Source organism: Calidris pugnax, unplaced genomic scaffold (genome assembly GCF_001431845.1).
Source record: "Calidris pugnax isolate Ruff unplaced genomic scaffold, ASM143184v1 scaffold49, whole genome shotgun sequence".
Classification (NCBI taxonomy): Eukaryota; Metazoa; Chordata; class Aves; order Charadriiformes; family Scolopacidae; genus Calidris; species Calidris pugnax.
In genome coordinates, this window is record NW_015090798.1 from 4,922,178 (window position 1) to 4,939,858 (window position 17,681).

The window sequence follows — 17,681 nt, forward strand, 5'->3', positions numbered from 1 at the left end:
TTGCATCAAAAGAGAGAAATTAAAAAGATGAAGTATGTAATTTTGAGTGTAAAAGTTCCATTACTGTTTGGAAAAAATTACATAAGTGTTCTGAAGAATACTTCAAATTGTTCTTTCCTAACAGTTTGTGAAGGTTTCTGTGTGCATTTCATAGCATTGCCATAAATTCATATTGCCTTGGATATACACGTATCCTTCACTTGATGCTGTTAAAGGCACATGTGTTACCCAAATCCTAGTGATGTTCACTAAACTAGTCATTCTTTTCTCACTGCTGGAAGTGGTTGAAACTGGAATTAGTGAGGTGCAGTTTAGTTGCTTGTGTTATCTCAAGTGCATTGGTTCAGGAAAGGTAAAGGTATCTCAGAATGACCTCTTTAAAAATGGAAACATGTCAAATGAGTGGCGAGTATTTCAGAGCTTTGCAAAGGACGACTAGGAATGAAAATGGCTGGGTTTTTGTAATAAAATACTACAATAATGCCATTTTGATATGGGTATAAAATGAAAGTTTGGAATACATAGTAAGGTTTCATTTATAAGTTAAAATATTTTAGAGGGGTTTATGTTTTAATGCAGTACCAGACTGTCTCTGGTACTGTTCTGCTGGTTCCCAGTAATGATGTCCTGTTGTTATCACTGTAAAGAGAAATGCCAGTTATTAAATCTTTGGATCCATGTGTGACCTTAGTGAAATTGAATGATAAATGAGCTTTTTGCTTTTTTTTAGTGTTTTTTTTTACTTCTGTTTTATTTATAGTAGAACATGTTCCTTTGGTTCTTCATATTGCTGGACTGAGCAAAATTAGTAAAGGTTTTAGCCTGCTTTATGCAGGTGGTCAATCCAAGTTTTCACCAGTTTTACATTAAATACCATTGCTGAAGCGAGTTGTTTTGCATCTGCTTTATAAACAGAAACCTATTTCATGTTTTTATGGAGAAATTTCGTATTTTCCACAGGATTTCACTATGGAATAGGTTAATTTTTGATCCATAAAGAATAAGTTAAATTGTGCTATCTATGTAACGAAGAATTCAAGTTATGAAAGGGATTATTTCTTAAATTTTCACGTCTTTCAAGTACATGTAGAACCTAAAAAACCCACCTAAACAAACTTCCACCTTTTGTTCCTGTCTTTAAACCTTGTTTGTTAAGAGGTTGTGGAAGATATTTATCGTTAATAAACTTAGCATGGCATAATTAAAAGGTTAGCACAATAGCTACCTTTCGCTGAGGCTTAGTAGATGGTGAAATACTGTGTTGAAAACTCTCTCTGTGGACGGTGTAGATCTCACGTAGCGTGGTCTGGTTTAAATAGTCCTCACAGAAATGCAATTCCAGGTTGTTGCCACGTGGATGGAGACTTTCTGGGTTAATTTGAGAGCGTTCTTGATACTTGTCCCTAAATAACAGTAATGAAAGGAGGCAGCTTTTTTTTTTTTTGAGTGGCTTCTTATTAGCCCTTCTCTTAATGAAGTTAATGTTGTTTAGTTTAACAAAGGAGCCAGGAGGTAAGAAGCTCAGGGATGGAATTCAGTTGAATTTAAGACTCTTTGCCTGATGTTTTCTGTTGGATGGCTGTTGTCTTTCAAAGACATTCAGCTTATAGAGACTCAGGTGATGTGTAGTCCTGGTGAGTGTGGGTGTTTGCCTTGTGCTTCTTGGTTTTTTTCCTTATTTACCATTTACTGAGAGTTCTCTCTTCAGATTCTGAACAGTGTGAACATTCAACAGTTTAAAGGACTGAAGCGTTTTGGATATCAGGACATGGTAGCCTATTGGTATTTGTGGATTATGTGCTGTTTTGAGTTTAAACGTTATCACTACAGATTAGCCTGAGAATGGTCTAGCTACTTGGTTTTTGGCTGTTAGTGAAGGAGCTCCTGTAATTTCTGTTCAAATATTTCACTGACCTGAGTGTGCCTGCCCTCTGGTTAATGCTGTTGTTACTGAGAGCAGAGCCTTTGCCAGGGCTTGCCCCATGGCTCCACTACTTCATCCTCAGCACTCTGGCACCTAATGATTTTTTCATTTGTTTGTTGTTGTATTGAATTCTTTCGTGGATGACGTTTGTTCTTTCAGCTCCTAAGAAGGAAAGGTGATTACTGAGTAGCTACAGTGTGGGTAGTTGACAAACACACCTCCTGCCTTGACACACTCAGAATTGACCAACAGGTACAAAGGAAAAACCTCCCTGTTAATGACACCCTGAACATACAGAAAACCAGCTGGTGAACACCTCTAAATCCTCCTGAACCCAAAGACTTCTGTAAGGTGAACACAGGGATGACCTGAATGATTTGAAAAAGCAAACATTTGTGAGCAGAAGCCTGTAGTTTGAAAAGAGGTGTATAAAAAAACAAGGTAGTAATGAAATAAGCTGATTTGACTTTACTTTCTACCCCTTGCTTCCTGACAAGTTCCGTTAGGGCAGCTTCACTACTTACGTACCATATATTCTCTGTATTGATTGGCCTGAAGGGGCTGAAGGAATATTGTTCTCTCCTTCAGTGATTACCTGATTTAAAACAATATTCCAGGTGGTGCCAAAGACTCATAGAATCATAGAATTGCCTGGGTTGGAAGGGACCTTTCAGAGCATCTTGTCCAACCATCATCCTAACATTGACAAAACCCATCACTAAACCTTATTGCTGAGCACTTAGGTGTACCCGGCTTTTAAATACCTCCAGGGATGGGAAGCACTTAGGTGTACCCGGCTTTTGAACACCTCCAGGGATGGTGACTCCACCACATCCCTGGGCAGCCCATTCCAATGCTTGATAACCTTTCAGTGTAAAATTTTTCCTAATATCCAATCTGAACCTCCCCTGGTACAATGTGAGGCTATTTCCTCTTGTCCTATTGCCTGTGACTTGGGAGAAGAGACCAACCCCACCTCTCTCCACCTTTCAGGTAGTTGTAGAGAGTGAGAAGGTCTCCCCTCAGCCTCCTTTTCTCCAGGCTGAACATCCCCAGCTCCCTCAGCCTCTCCTCACAAGACTTGTGCTCCAGCCCCGTCACCAGTTTTGTTGCCCTTCTCTGGACTCACTCCAGCACCTCAATGTCCTTCTTGTAGTGAGGAGCCCAAAACTCTACCCATTCCACTTTCTGTTGTTGCAGTCAAGACTCGAGAAACCACTAGAAATTACCTTGTTCTTCCCTGCAAGTCATTTGGATTAAAGGGGAGTATCAGTAGGCAAATCTCAGCTTGGTTTTCTTGCTGTGGAAAAATGCTCCATTTCCAGTAGGTCTGATGGAACAGATCTGTCAGAGCAGATGAGTAACAGCTTGATGGTTTGTGGTACTGAGTTACTGAGCCTGGAGTCTAACATGAGGCTGATGATACTATGGTCTTTCCTCGCTTGAGCAGCATGTGAGAGGGCACTATGGGATGCCTCTTTTTTGAGATTGATCTTGTGACCTCTTCCTGGCTAAAATGTTACCCTGGTTCAGTTACTGTGCTTTTTATTAGCAAGTGGGAAGCACTGATTTCATCCTACAGCTCTAAGGAGTGTGGAACAGTTTTATCCAGGGAAGACATTCCTGGTTCTTAGACATCCCGTATAGAAAGAGCTCACAGCCTTCATCCCTGACAGATCTCATGTGGTTTTTAGATCAAGTTGTCAGGTGTTTACCTCACAGAAGAATGTCCTGTGTTGTTTTACTGCCCATTGAGCAAGGAATGACCAGTCTGCTCGTGGCATAGAGAAGAATATTAAGAGAATACGTTAAGAGAATAACATCCTACGTGATTTTCCACCATTACTTCTGGTACTGAAGATTCTGAAGAAGCTCAGAAGAACCAGACACAGCTGCCTTTCCCCCCAACATAGTTTTCTTTTTGCTATAGGTCAGATTAATACTTCACAAGAATTTTTACCTCCTACTCAGTCTTACTTTAGTTTTGTGGTTAAATTAAAAAGGGAGGCAGGCCCTGTAAATCAAAGGTCGAAGGAAGAGTATTTTCATTTGTTCCACCAAACGTTGTCCTACCTTATTTCCCATCAGTAATACTGGAAATTACTTAAATTACTCTACTAATTTTGAGGAGGTGATTTTCTTTTTCTCTTTTCCTCTTTATAGCTATCTGAAAGCGAGACTCTCACATGCACATTTACATTACTATTTACATTGGAAATGTTTTACTAATGAGAGAACCTGTTTCTAGCACTTATTTTATACATATCAAAGACACTTTCTTTAATACTCTGTGAAAATTAGGAATATGAGAATACTCATGGTTTACTCACACTATATAGGATAGAAAATTTATAGTTCATCTCTTCTATATATGAGTTTCTGGGATTGTAAATATGAAGTAAAAAGCCCCAGGCTGTAGTTGTCTATATCTGAAGGGTATAGACAACCCTATAGAGGAAGAGGCTGACACCTAAGAAAACACATTCAATTTGTGAGTGTCCATACTCTTTCTTCTTATTTGGTACTTCTAACCAAACTTAAAATTGTCTCAGCTTCAAAAGTTTCTTTCTTCATTCAATAAGTCATAGTTTTCCAAGATTTTTCACTGTGCTCTAATTTAGAAAGAGCACTTTAATTGTTGTGGCTTGTTTTCTCTTCATCAGTGGGTTAATGTTGTTTCTTATAGGTCTTGATTGCCATCTAGTGGCCATAGTTATTCAAAGGACTTGGTTTAGAATAAAGCTGAAATTAAAAAGGATATGAAAAAACTTCAGGATTTTTTTTCTCAGTAAGATAAATACAAAAGAATACATAAGGAAGAAGGTTACATATGTGATATTTGCTTTATGATGTTAGGCCTACTTGGAATATAAAGGGTTTGCTTTCTTTTTTGCAAAGCATTGCTCTATTAATAAAGGTTGATGTTAATTTTTAGTCTGTGTATAATTTCTTTATTGGAAGTAGCTTATAGTTGCTGGGAAGAAAATTAGCGCAATGCATTCATTAGCACTTGAAAGGATCTTGTATCATCATTTGAGTTTGTGGGTTTAAAAGCTAACTAGATATGTGGTGTGCATTTTCTGGCAATTTGAGTTTTGTTTCCAAAAGAGGAACTTTTGGATAAATGCATCTGTTACTTGAAGTTTCTTTCCTCCAAAAATTGCATTTCCTAACCTTGGAGTTAGTTCATAACCCCCATTTGAAAAGTATTATTCATAGAGGACCACTGTCATATTTCCCCTGCCTGGGATGGCAAAGTGGAGTAAGTCTTCTGAACTTGGCCATGATCATTGCCCTTGCTTGACCCTTTGCCAGTCTAATAAAAATGTGACTCTTTCTTATCTGTGTATATCTATATTTTTTTTTAAATGTGATCACAATTGTCCTCCATAGAAATTTTCTCAGTGTAATTTCTGTTATTTCTTACTTTGTTTTGGTTTTCTGTTTTTCTAAAACATGCCAAAAGTTGCAGCAACCAGTAGATGAGTCTCAGAACAGGTTTTTAACAACAGTTATGGTATTCGTTGGAATGCATCCATTAGAACTTGAAAGGATCTTGTATCATCGTTTGAGGGTTCAAAAGCTGACTAGATATGTGGTATGCTTTTCTGGCAATTTGAGTTTTGTTTCCAAAAGAGGAACTTTTGGATAAATGCATCTGTTACTTGAAGTTTCTTTCCTCCAAAAATTGCATTTCCTAACCTTGGAGTTAGTTCATAACCCCCATTTGAAAAGTATTATTCATAGAGGACCACTGTCATATTTCATCCCTGCCTGGGATGGCAAAGGTAGAGTAAGTCTTCTGAACTTGGCCATGATCATCCCTGCCTGGGATGGCAAAGTGGAGTAAGTCTTCTGAACTTGGCCATGATCATTGCCCTTGCTTGACCCTTTGCCAGTCTAATAAAAATGTGACTCTTTCTTATCTGTGTATATCTATATTTTTTTTTAAATGTGATCACAATTGTCCTCCATAGAAATTTTCTCAGTGTAATTTCTGTTATTTCTTACTTTGTTTTGGTTTTCTGTTTTTCTAAAACATGCCAAAAGTTGCAGCAACCAGTAGATGAGTCTCAGAACAGGTTTTTAACAACAGTTATGGTATTCGTATATAGATGTGGGATGATATAGGGCATATAAATTAGATTGGTATGTAGAAAGTCTATGTATATTGTACGTTAATATGAATTTTATAATATTGACCATTGCCGTTGCACTGCCTGCATCACAAGCACAAGTCCTTTTAAGATCATTTTTCCTTTTGGGTATAGAAGTGTTTGAGGGAAAGGAGATCGTGTCACCTGTGCTGTTTGAAATAAATGCAGTTGGAAAGTAGGAAATGCATTCCTGCTTTTGAGATCAAAAATTTTTAGTAGAAAGGGGAGGATTTAATTGACGTGTCACAAACCTGTGGTGTTCTTAAATACACACCTGCATCATTCAGCATCTTCATGAAGAAAGGTGGAACAGGTTGCAGAAGACAAGAAGCAAAAGGCACAATAGCAATCAATAAGGGCATGCAGGGGGTGTGCTGTCTGATAACATTTATTACTGCATACTTTTTCTATTCATGGTGATTTTGTAATGTCGCATAACTATAAATTTCAGTTTTATGATTCATGGCTAGGCTGGTGGATGAATTCTCTTGAGCTGCTACTGTGAAAGTGTTAAATTTTAGTTTATTGTGTAGTTTCTCAAGTTGACAAGTCACTCAGGAAACGTCTGCTTTGCACATTGGCAAGTTTCTACCTGTTGCTTCGGTTCTCTGTGTTCTGTGTTTTCAATCGTAAGAAAAAAATTCCAGAGCCTTCCTATGACCCATAATTACCCCAAAGAATAAAGTACAAATAGTTAGAACTGATGCAATAAGCACATGAGAAAAGTTTAGTTGTTAAAATTTCTGTGCTTCAGAACAGCGTGAAGGCAATAAAAGGAGCAAATAATTGTTATGATAAGTCTTTGCTGAAATGGATTATCACAGTGGAGAAAAATACAGCGGTCATTTCTATTTGTTTAGAATTATTAAGTTTAAAAAGCAAACTGTAGGAATAGTTTCACAAAATAACAGGCTTCTCAAATGTGCAGATCTTCTGATGTCACCCTCCTGTCGGCTGACTTTTTTTTCCAAACCAGAGCATGACACTTTTGAAAGATATTTGTAGATATTTAAGCTGCATACAGATTGGTATATCATCAGTTTTGCTGTGTTTTAAAAAGAGCAAAATTAAGTGAAGAATTCTCACTGTGGATTTGTTGGCAAGTGAGAAACTTAGAATTTTTAATGTAATTTTTTTCTTGCCTGCAGGGGTGATTTTTGCTCCTTGTCATAACCACTGAGACATTTCGAATTGCAGTAAAACTTAAAATTTAGTTGTTTGTTTCTCTAACAAAGCATAGCTATTAATTGTGTGCATTAACTGAAACAATGACAAATCTTTCAATCTATTTGTATGGATCCTTAATATTTACATTTTATTATTCGGTGATTATTGAGTCAGGACATTGGTTTCATCTTTTAAGAATTCTGTTGCTTAGAAAAGCATTTTATACCTGTTAAAAATGGTAATTTTGCTGAATAAGTGAGATAAAGAAGTGTGTTAGACTTTCATACTAAAGCTGGCTTCCACTCATCGAGGTTTATATGGTGTTTAAAGGTAATATTCCATGAATTCGGTTATCCCTAGCCAAATTAAAAAAAAAAAAAACGATCCTACCTTAAAAATTTTTCAGTTATCCTCTGCCATCTTCACTCAATGATGATAAAAGCACTGCAGCCGTTGGCTCAACTAAAACCAGAAGTGAAGTTTTTCATTCTAACAATTTTGCAGAAACTTCAAGCCCAATACACTGTATTATTATTTAATTTTGAACACGGTGCTGTATGGAGCACCTGGATGGATTTCAGTCAGTGCTGCTAAAGACTAGATTGTATCTTTTACTGATGAAGATGTCAAATTGTCTATTCCATTTAAAAACCAAAAAGAGGTTTACGGTTTATGCTAATGATGAAGCACTAAATGTTTAGGAATTGTAGTCAGCAGTTGTCTATTAAATTAGTTTGTGGAACTGTTCTGTGTGCATTAATCACTGCGTGATGTTAAGCACCTACGAAAGCAAAACTGCCTTCTCTTTCAAGGCCTTTTTATTGGAGAATCTTTTTGTACGGGGAGAAAGTGTTACAGAGATACAGGCTGTTACCTATCATACATTGAACTGGACAGAGACTCAGTGGCACTGCATCTAACATTGGTTTTTCCTTGCTTTTTCTCTTTTTTTGGTTTGCATTTTAGAAAATCTTCAAGGCACGTGAAGGGCTTGCACGTAATAAACTTGAATGCAAAGTGTGAATTGGCCGAGGAAGCTTTGGGTGCACGACAGTTTCTGTCTCGAGTTTTCTTGAAAGCTGTCTTTAATTTCATAATGCATTTTTCTTTTTCAGGTTCTTTTGTCCTCCTCCATGTGTGTATCTTATGGGCAGTGGTTGGAAGAAAAAAAAAGAGCAAATGGAACGGGATGGTTGCACTGAGCAAGAGTCACAACCTTGCGCCTTCATTGGAATAGGAAACAGTGACCAAGAAATGCAGCAGCTCAACTTGGAAGGAAAGGTAGAAGAATTGTAATAACCCACTCAAATTACTGCAGAGGATATTATAGCTTCATGGTGCATCTCTCAAGGAATATCCTTGCTTATTTTTGACCGCTTTTGTTATACTGTAGCAGATACTGTGTTTTGTTATACTGTAGCAGTGGTGTAAAAAAAAAAAAAAACAAAAACAACCTCAAAAATATGTAGAACAACTGAATAGGTGGATTTGGTTTGTGGAATCACAGCAGGGCATTGACTTGCAGGTTGTTGATGCAGAGTCAGTAGGTTCTTTGGTAGGCACCAGTGGGTAACTGAAATAAGTTTCTGGCCCAAATTCTGTGACCATCTCCCTGGTTTGCATGAATGGATAATCTCATCAAGGAAGTATCTGAACAACATCTGCTGCTAGAAGTGGTCTTTAAGTCCCTTTGGGTAAAAATACAATTAAAATCACATCTCAATAAATGTAATAGATTTTTTTACAGTGATACAACTTGCTATAAGGGTTTTTTTAAAGATATTTGTAATGACTTAAGCAGTTGGAATATAGAAGTGGCAGCATGTGAGTGCTCATTTTGGCTGTTGTTTTATTAAGCAGTATTTTATAGCTATCTGGTATTTCCAGCACAGTCTACTTAGAAATGCTTCATGTGTTGATGAATAGGAAAAGAATAAGTTCTTTTGAGATTATTTTTTTTTTTTGAGCTCCTGTTGTCACCTAGCGTAAACACTTAGCTGAAAGTAACTTTCTAGTGTTTCAAAGCCCAGTCATCTCCCATCTTGTCAAGAAAAGGTTGGCTCAACACATTTTCTGTGTATGTCTGGTGTTGTGACCTTATAGCTCTAAACAAATGTCGTTTTTAGTAGTGCTCTTAACCTCCACTCAGAGCTGGCTTTGGCACAGCTTATAATCTCTAAGCATCTCTTTTCCAGTCCTGGTAAGAGTCTTTAGAAATAATAGAATATAGAATCTAGAAGATGCTAAAATACTGAAGTCAGGTGCTATACTTCACGAAGCTAAACTGTAGTCATAAAAGATACCCCTAGGATAGAGATGGAAAAAGCAGTTTTCTGATCTGTTTTAGAAACTTTTGCATCAGTTTTTCTATTTTGTTCATAATATACATAGTTTCTTGAACTGGGTTGACTTGAAAGAAGAAACAACAGTATGTTTTCACCTACAGAATTATTGCACTGCCAAAACATTATACATATCAGACTCAGACAAGAGAAAGCACTTCATGTTATCGGTAAAAATGTTCTATGGCAATAGTGACGACATTGGTGTGTTCCTCAGTAAACGGATCAAAGTCATCTCCAAACCTTCTAAAAAGAAACAGTCACTGAAAAATGCAGATTGTAAGTATTTTACATTTCTTTATGTAGTAATTAATTTTTGCATTGTATTGTATTGTGGCTTTGTATTCAGACAGATAGTTTTGATGGACAGTGAATATGAACAGAGCATTCTTCCGCGGTAAAGATGAACCAAATTGAAGGAACATGCCCGTTTTGGTGGCGAAATTGCTGATTTATTTTTTTTTAGGGGAGCAGACTTAGCATTTCTCTCTCTTGAATGATAAGTTCAAATCTGAGAGTTTCAAGTTGCAATTTTACATAGTTATGTCTGTGCCTTTTAATTGACCGTGATTTGTAAGAAGAATTTTTCTTTATACTTCATATATAATTCACAAGATGGCTGAAAGTTGTCCAAGTACTTCACGAGGGCAAGCTAAAGCTTCTGCTCAAAAAATCAGTTGCCAGAGAGCTGTGAACAAGAGTTTTCAGCTGGCAAGCACTAGCCCATTTGGCTAAGTGGCAAAATTCTGTGAACTAACATGCCTTTGGAGAACAGCCACCGTGTATGTTATCCCACTTGGAATTTTGCGATTATATATGTGAGGCACCAAAAATGCCTATTTTCTAAATTAACCAATAGCTGAGAATTATTTCTTGGTTTCCTGTATTCAGCAGTTTGTATTACTGTATTTGTGACCTTTTGTTCCTTTTCTGTGTAATAATGAAGTCATTTTTATAATCTCAAGTCTATATGTGTTCCTTGCAGTATGTATTGCGTCAGGGACAAAAGTGGCACTATTTAATAGACTTCGATCCCAAACAGTTAGCACCAGATATTTGCACGTAGAAGGTGGTAATTTCCATGCCAGTTCACAACAGTGGGGAGCATTTTACATTCACCTCTGTAAGTAAAATATAAAGCTTTATTTTTTTTTTCACCTCCCTCCCTCTATCCCCACAAAAAAAGTCCTGCATTTTTTTCTTCCATATTAATTGCCCATATACAGATATATTTTTTTTGTTATTGAGTGTAATTTGATGTAATAGCGTGATGTTAAATATTCCTCCTATTGAGGAAAACAGCAATTAAAACAAATAACATGAAAATTCCTGTTCCACGCAGTGGACGATGACGAGTCGGAAGGAGAAGAATTCACCGTGAGAGACGGCTACATTCATTATGGGCAGACTGTCAAACTTGTATGCTCAGTTACTGGCATGGCACTCCCAAGACTGGTACAGTTTAATTTCTCCACTGCTGTAATTAATTTGTAGATGGCTACTTAGTGTAATTGCATAGTTGGGTTTGCGCTGGCTGTCGTTTTCGGCTTTGTATGTTTACTTCTGGTAACACATGTTTTTCATGGAAAATGGCATTAATTTTAGTAAAAGCGTGTTTTTCTCTCTGCAGATTAATTCTGTAAAGCAGAGAACAGCTTGTAAACTAAGCATAGGGAATTTTTCAGAATTCAGACCTGCCAAAGTAGGTTAATCTGCAAGCTGTCCTTAAGAAAATGTCTATTTTGAAGACAGTAATGTAGGTCCCAGTGTAGGGAAATATTTCATATCAGTATTTAAGCAGATGAGTAGTCTTTGCAGCCAGTGAGACTGTTCAGCACAGCTTTAACAATGCTCTATGCATTGAATCTAAAAGCACTTCTGTGTACATCTAAGGATACATAATTATACGAATATCAGTTTACAAAAGCATTTTGGGCATTTATTAATACTGTCTGTTTTAAATATTGAACATTCTAAATGCCTTTGGAATAATATTCTTTTAGAGACAATTTCAGCGCTTGTCTTTGTCACAGATACAAAAATGATTATCACCAGTTAAGGTTTGTGAACCAAAAAAATTATTTTATTGTTGGATACACAGTAACGGTTCTTATAAATAAATTTAAGTGTAATTATCGATATTTTTTCCTCCTATTTTATGCACTTAATGCCAGCCGAAGTGGAATTTTATGTGACTGATAATAAACAATGCTTCACTTGAGATCATCTGTGAAATTGTGGTTTTTCAGCCCATTATAAGTTTCATACAAGGCTTTGCTAATTCCACTTTTAACTAGAAACAATTTTTAGAATGTGCCAGTGTAAAACCAACCTTATTTTACTAGGACTGTAATGAGAAATTCTCTCCCAATATCAAACTTAGCTAAAAAATACAATAACCTGCTCAGAGTAAATGGTGTAACACGATAATTTGAAGAGATTTTTTTTTTTTAAATTGCAATATTTGACAGAAAAATTCAGACCTGCTTACCACTGATCTGGTTCAGTGCGCACGAAATCCAGTAAGAGGATCTCACTTTATCTGTGGGCTTCATGTTAATATTTTCTTACTGCTGAAAGAAGATGCATCGTTTTGGATTCCATAAAAATTATTTGTAGGTAGAAATAGATCAAAAACCAAATTGGGATAAAGGTTCCTGGTTTGTTTGCTGTTGGGAATGTTTGTCACTCTACCTTACAAGATTGATTGAAGGTGATATAATTAAAAGGTAACTTGCAGACATTTTATAGGTAAATACAAGGACCTTTGAAGAAACAAGTTAACCTTGAAACTTATATTGCTAATAATGCCATTTATTATCATTAGAAATCCCAGAGGAGATGGTTGGCTTTCTGATTGTCGGCTTAGAAATCTTCAAGCACTTTGGCTGCTGCTTCTGCTGATGTTGCATAAATGAAGTATTAAACTTTTTTCTAGAAGTTGAGTTAAAATTCCAAGCTACAGATTTCCACTGTCTGTAAGGGAATAACTTTTTTTTTTAATTTTTCCAAATAAATTAGTGTAACAGCTCTGAATTAAGCCAGCAGATACTTTTTTTCACTGAAATGCCAGATGTAAGGAACGATTCTTCTTTGCAGTTGTCTTTAAGTAACATTTCATGACTGACTGTTGTTAAGATACATCATGATTGTTGTGTTTGCAAAACTGTATACTTAAGGATATCTCAATGCCTTTAAAGTAAATCTTTATTTCCAACGGTTCTCATTGGGCCACCAATCTGCCACCAAATGCTGTCAATGGTGGAAGCTTCTGTAGAAGTCTGTTAATACTTGACCTACTGCTCTTTTGTCCTAGGAAATGGAACAAAAGTAGTATTTTGCTGAAGCTTCAAGTTTCTTCCCCACTCTTTATAGTAGCAAAAAAGATAAAATAAATATGCGTGCAGCACATTGAAGCTGTAGTACTGAGTGTCACTTCAATGTTGTGTTCTTGGTCTCAAAAGCGTTGAGAATGATCAATCTAATGTTGGTATTAAAAGAGGAAGTACGGAAATTTTAAAACAAAAATGACCTTTCACTTCTTTTACAAACAGTACATCTGTAATCTCTAATGTAATGAAGTACAGAAATTGTCCTAAATATATGTGTACAATTTTCGTTCACAGATAATTCGAAAAGTAGATAAACAAACGGCGTTATTGGATGCAGATGATCCAGTATCGCAGCTCCATAAATGTGCATTTTACCTTAAAGACACTGAGAGAATGTATTTGTGCCTTTCCCAGGAGAGAATAATCCAATTTCAAGTGAGTTGTTTAAAACTATTTCAATAGATGAGAAGCGTGGTTGCGACGTTTTCCCAAATGCTCCCAAAATATGTGTGAATGTTGGTTTTGCAGTTGGTTTTGAATGTGAGTCTAAAATTTTGTTTTGGGAGCTTATGCAATACGCTAAAGAATTGTGGGTTTAATCTCATGTGTGCATTAGGTTTTGACAGCTTATACAATACACTAACAAATTGTGGGTTTAATCTCATGTGTGCATTAGTGTGCTTTTAGCAGACTTTCAGCATGGTAATTCCCATCAGAGTAATAAGAGCGTGACCAAGTTCTGACCTACCAAAGTATTAAAATTTGCAGCTCAAATAGCAAAGGGTGTTGAGAGAGAAGCTCCAGGAAGGTGGCCACACTTGGGAAAGACTTGGAACTTCCTTAGGAGAACAGCTGTAGTTTCTTGGGTAAGAAAGGTAGAGGTGGGAAAGGGGGAAGCTTCTTAAAGATTTCCCATAATTGAAGGGAAGGGACAAGTAAAGGCCCAGTTGACTTCCATCCTAAATTGGGATGATGGGAAGAGAATATGAGAAGCTTTCTTCATATTTCAGGAAGCATAGTCCTGACTTGTGGCTCAGAAGGGACCACATCTATTGATTCTACCCACAGGAGAGATGTATCTATCAATATACTTTCTTGTAAAGAGGAATGGACCTTCATCAAGCTATGAAGTGAGAATTGTGATAACTAAATATCAGCCTTGCTGTTTGATCTTTCTCAAAGTATGTTGTGGGAAGGTCTGGACGCAGAAGCAACTCTTGCTTCTCTGACATCTGTCTTAGTTCAACACCCTGGAATTGCCTGTGGGACTCCCAGGACATCTTACCACTCTTGAGTTTCTGCAGCAGTTGTGAAGCTCACCCTGATATGAGCTCTAAACTTTCCACGTGGGTAGGGCTCACATAAAGGACCACCCACTCTTCTGAATTCTTTGAGCAGAGTAGGTATACCTGGAAGTGACAAGGAGAAGTGCTTCTCTAGGAAAGGAATCATAATCCTTCAAGGATTTCTGTGACGGGAGTGATGCTTTCCTTAAGTGATTCGTGACACAGCAGGACTTTCAGAACAAATTCTGTGGTCTTTGCCTTCCACTTTGTGGCAGGGGTTTAGCAGCTCTGAAGAACCCAGTCAAGGACGTTGTACGGGGTCGTTCATTTTTGCTATCTGTGGTTTTATTCCTCATGAGTGGAAGTACATCTGTCCATGCCAACAGGCTTTGCAGTCAACCTGCAGGAAAAACGTCAGGCATCAAAATAGGATACAACAGTTCCTCTCTTGAAGTTGGGCTGGTAATTTAAAAGCTCCATGTGTTTCTAATAAAAGCATCAGTTGGGTCTTGAGCTTGGAAAGATCTTGTAGTTACTATCCCCGTCGCACATTTCCTTTGCAAGCTGTTGGCAAGGGCTTTTTTACATGATCATATCAGAATGAAGACTCCATGTGAGAATGCAGCTTTGATCTTAACTTCCTTTCATCTGAATTGGTAAATTTGTGCTAATTGAAGTTTATCGAACAGTTTCAAAGAGCGAAGGTTATCGTTACATACCTAGATATCCTTAAAGCTTAATGGAAGCAAGCATAATTCAGATATTAAAATTAGAAATTTTAAGTCCCTTTTTTTTTTCTGTGCCTGTGTTTAACCTATACACAATTTCCTTATTGTTTGCTAGATGATGGAGTTGTTCAGAGAGGCTTTTGTGGCCATAAAAAATAATTGTATATATGTATATATGCTAATATATTAATATTTAGTAATATTTACAAGGGGACAGTGAATGTTTCCGACTAATTTGCAATGTTGTAATTTCAGCTTCTCTCCCATATCTATGCACAAATGCTAAAATATAAGCTCATGTTTTCCATCATTTTGTGGATGGCTAAAAGGAAAAAAAAAAAGCCAAATCTTGGCCAGATGTAAATCATAACTAATGAAAAGTACTCTGCTTCGCACTGTAGCTGTTTTAGTCACTTTGCATTAATAAAACAAGATTTATTTTAAAATCGCTACTTCTAGTTGCTGTAGTTTGTTGGTCAATGCCTATTGAATAATGCTAAAACTTTGAAAGCTGAAATAAAATAAAACCCAGTAATAACCAGAAGGTTGGAGAGGTGAAGTATCATAGGTGAGTTACAGTGTTCCGAAAAGTTTTAGTTTTCTACTAGTTTTGCTGAAATGTGACTATTTCTGAGTTCATATTTTTAGAGGAAATACAAAAGGAAACGTGTTTTTGAGATAATAGACTTTGTTACTGGCTGAGGTGGTTTTTAGCTCCGTGACTTGGCGGATGAGTCTACAGGTCAGATTTAAAACTTTTCTTTCTTTCTAAGGCCACTCCATGCCCAAAAGAACCAAATAAAGAAATGATTAATGATGGAGCTTCTTGGACAATCATTAGCACAGATAAAGCAGAATACACATTTTATGAGGGGATGGGACCTGTCCATGCTCCAGTGACACCTGTGCCTGTTGTAGAAAGTCTTCAAGTAAGTTTATTATTTTTTTTTCAAAAAACTCTTATATGAGCTTAGTTTGTCATACTGATTTAACCTTCACGGTACCTTTGTGGAATATTGTAGGAAACATTCTTAATAGCTTTATAAATAAGAAAATTACTTTATGTTGCAACTATTTTTCATACTTACATTTCAGAATACATAAGCCTGTCCATCACAAGAATAATATTAATATTGTTCTATACATTAAGAGTTTCATTTCTTAAAATACTACGGTAGTGATATCCTTAGGACTTCTACTTCTGTTTGATTATTTAGAAATTGATTTTGGCTCTTAAAACAGCCAATTATAGATCAAAGAGAGCCAGGCTGAAATCTTATTAAGAAAAGTGGCATTCTGCTTTGGAAAATCTTGAAGCCCTTCTAACATGTTCTCTGAAAGATTCTTTGCTCTTTGTTTTCAAAGCCAGGTTGACTTCTAAGTAGCCACTGTCAAAACTTAGAAGTTCCTTCAGGATATCAAATTAATTGGCAGTATCTTCTAGATATTTTTACTACTTCATAGTTCAGTTGTGTAGGTGTGCTTCTGTTTTATCCGGCTGATGGAAACAACGCTGTTTACAGTTCTTGTACCCATGGGAAGAATTTTTTTTTGTTCTTTTTCTGAGAGGAGGGGTGTTTGTTTTTATTAATACAATTTTTTTTTTGTGGATTTTCTTTTTTTCTTTCTACTCACTCAATTTCCAGTTGAATGGTGGCGGGGATGTAGCAATGTTGGAACTTACAGGACAGAACTTCACTCCAAATTTACGTGTCTGGTTTGGGGATGTGGAAGCTGAAACCATGTACAGGTACAGTATTTCCTACTGCTTTTATGGTGATTGCATTTTACTGAACCCTTTGAAGACTGTATGCTCATGTGTATACACTCACGTGTGTAGAATGGGATCTGGGGCTAACGGTTGACAGAAGGCTCAATGTGTCACCGGTGTGTCCTGGCAGCCCCTCAAAAGAGGTGGTTAACCCACTGTATTTAGTGGTGGTGTGGCCTCCCCTTGTGTTCTCTGTGCAGTTTTGGGCTCCCCAATTAAAGGAGGATGTTCAGGTACTTGAATGCATCCAGAGGAGGGCAACAAAGCTGGAGGAAGGGCTGAAGGCATGTCCTAGGAGGAGCGGTTGAGGACTTTGGGCTCAAAGGGTGACCTCATTGCTCTCTGCAGCTTCCTGAGGAGGGGACATGGAGAGCGAGGCACTGAGCTCTTTTCCCTGGTCTGTCATGCTGGGTCACTCTCACACTTCCCATCCCTGGAGGGGTTCAAGGCCAGGCTGGATGGGGCTTGGAGCAACCTGGTCTGGTGGGAGGTGTCCCTGCCCATGGCAGGGGGGTTGGAACTCCATGATCTTTAAGGTCCCTTCCAACCCAAACCATTCTGATTCTGACACATGGGAATGGTTCAGAGCTGCACCAGGGGAGGCTCAGTGTAGAGGAGGACAGTGTAGAGAGGTTGGTGCTGGTCTCTTCTCACAGGTAATTAGTGACAGAACGAGAGGGAATGGCTTCAAGCTCCAACAGGGGAGGTTTAGATTGAACATTAGGAAAGAATTTTTCACCGAAAGAGTGGTCGGGCATTGGAACAGGCTGCCCAGGGAGGTGGTGGAGTCACCATCCCTGGATGTGTTTAAGGGCCGTTTAGATGCAGTGCTAAGGGACATGGTGTAGGGGAGGACTTTGTAGAGTAGGGTGGATGGTTGGACTCGATGATCCCAAGGGTCTCTTCCAACCTAGACGATTCTATGATTCTATTCTATGATTCAGACTGGACATCAGGAACCATTTCTTTACCAA

At 37.5% G+C, this 17,681-nt stretch overlaps 1 protein-coding gene across 3 annotated transcripts in view; it reads left to right on the plus strand.

The window, feature by feature from the left end:
- The window catches only part of RBPJ (recombination signal binding protein for immunoglobulin kappa J region), a 170,084-nt gene that overhangs the window by 147,885 nt on the left and 4,518 nt on the right, over positions 1-17,681 (plus strand). For all 3 annotated transcript variants that reach the window (XM_014937087.1, XM_014937086.1, XM_014937088.1), the window contains 7 exons: positions 8,364-8,529; positions 9,695-9,869; positions 10,576-10,713; positions 10,933-11,045; positions 13,217-13,357; positions 15,710-15,865; positions 16,583-16,686. In XM_014937087.1, coding sequence (XP_014792573.1) covers positions 8,364-8,529; positions 9,695-9,869; positions 10,576-10,713; positions 10,933-11,045; positions 13,217-13,357; positions 15,710-15,865; positions 16,583-16,686 — 993 coding nt within the window. The remainder of the gene's footprint in view (positions 1-8,363; positions 8,530-9,694; positions 9,870-10,575; positions 10,714-10,932; positions 11,046-13,216; positions 13,358-15,709; positions 15,866-16,582; positions 16,687-17,681) is intronic.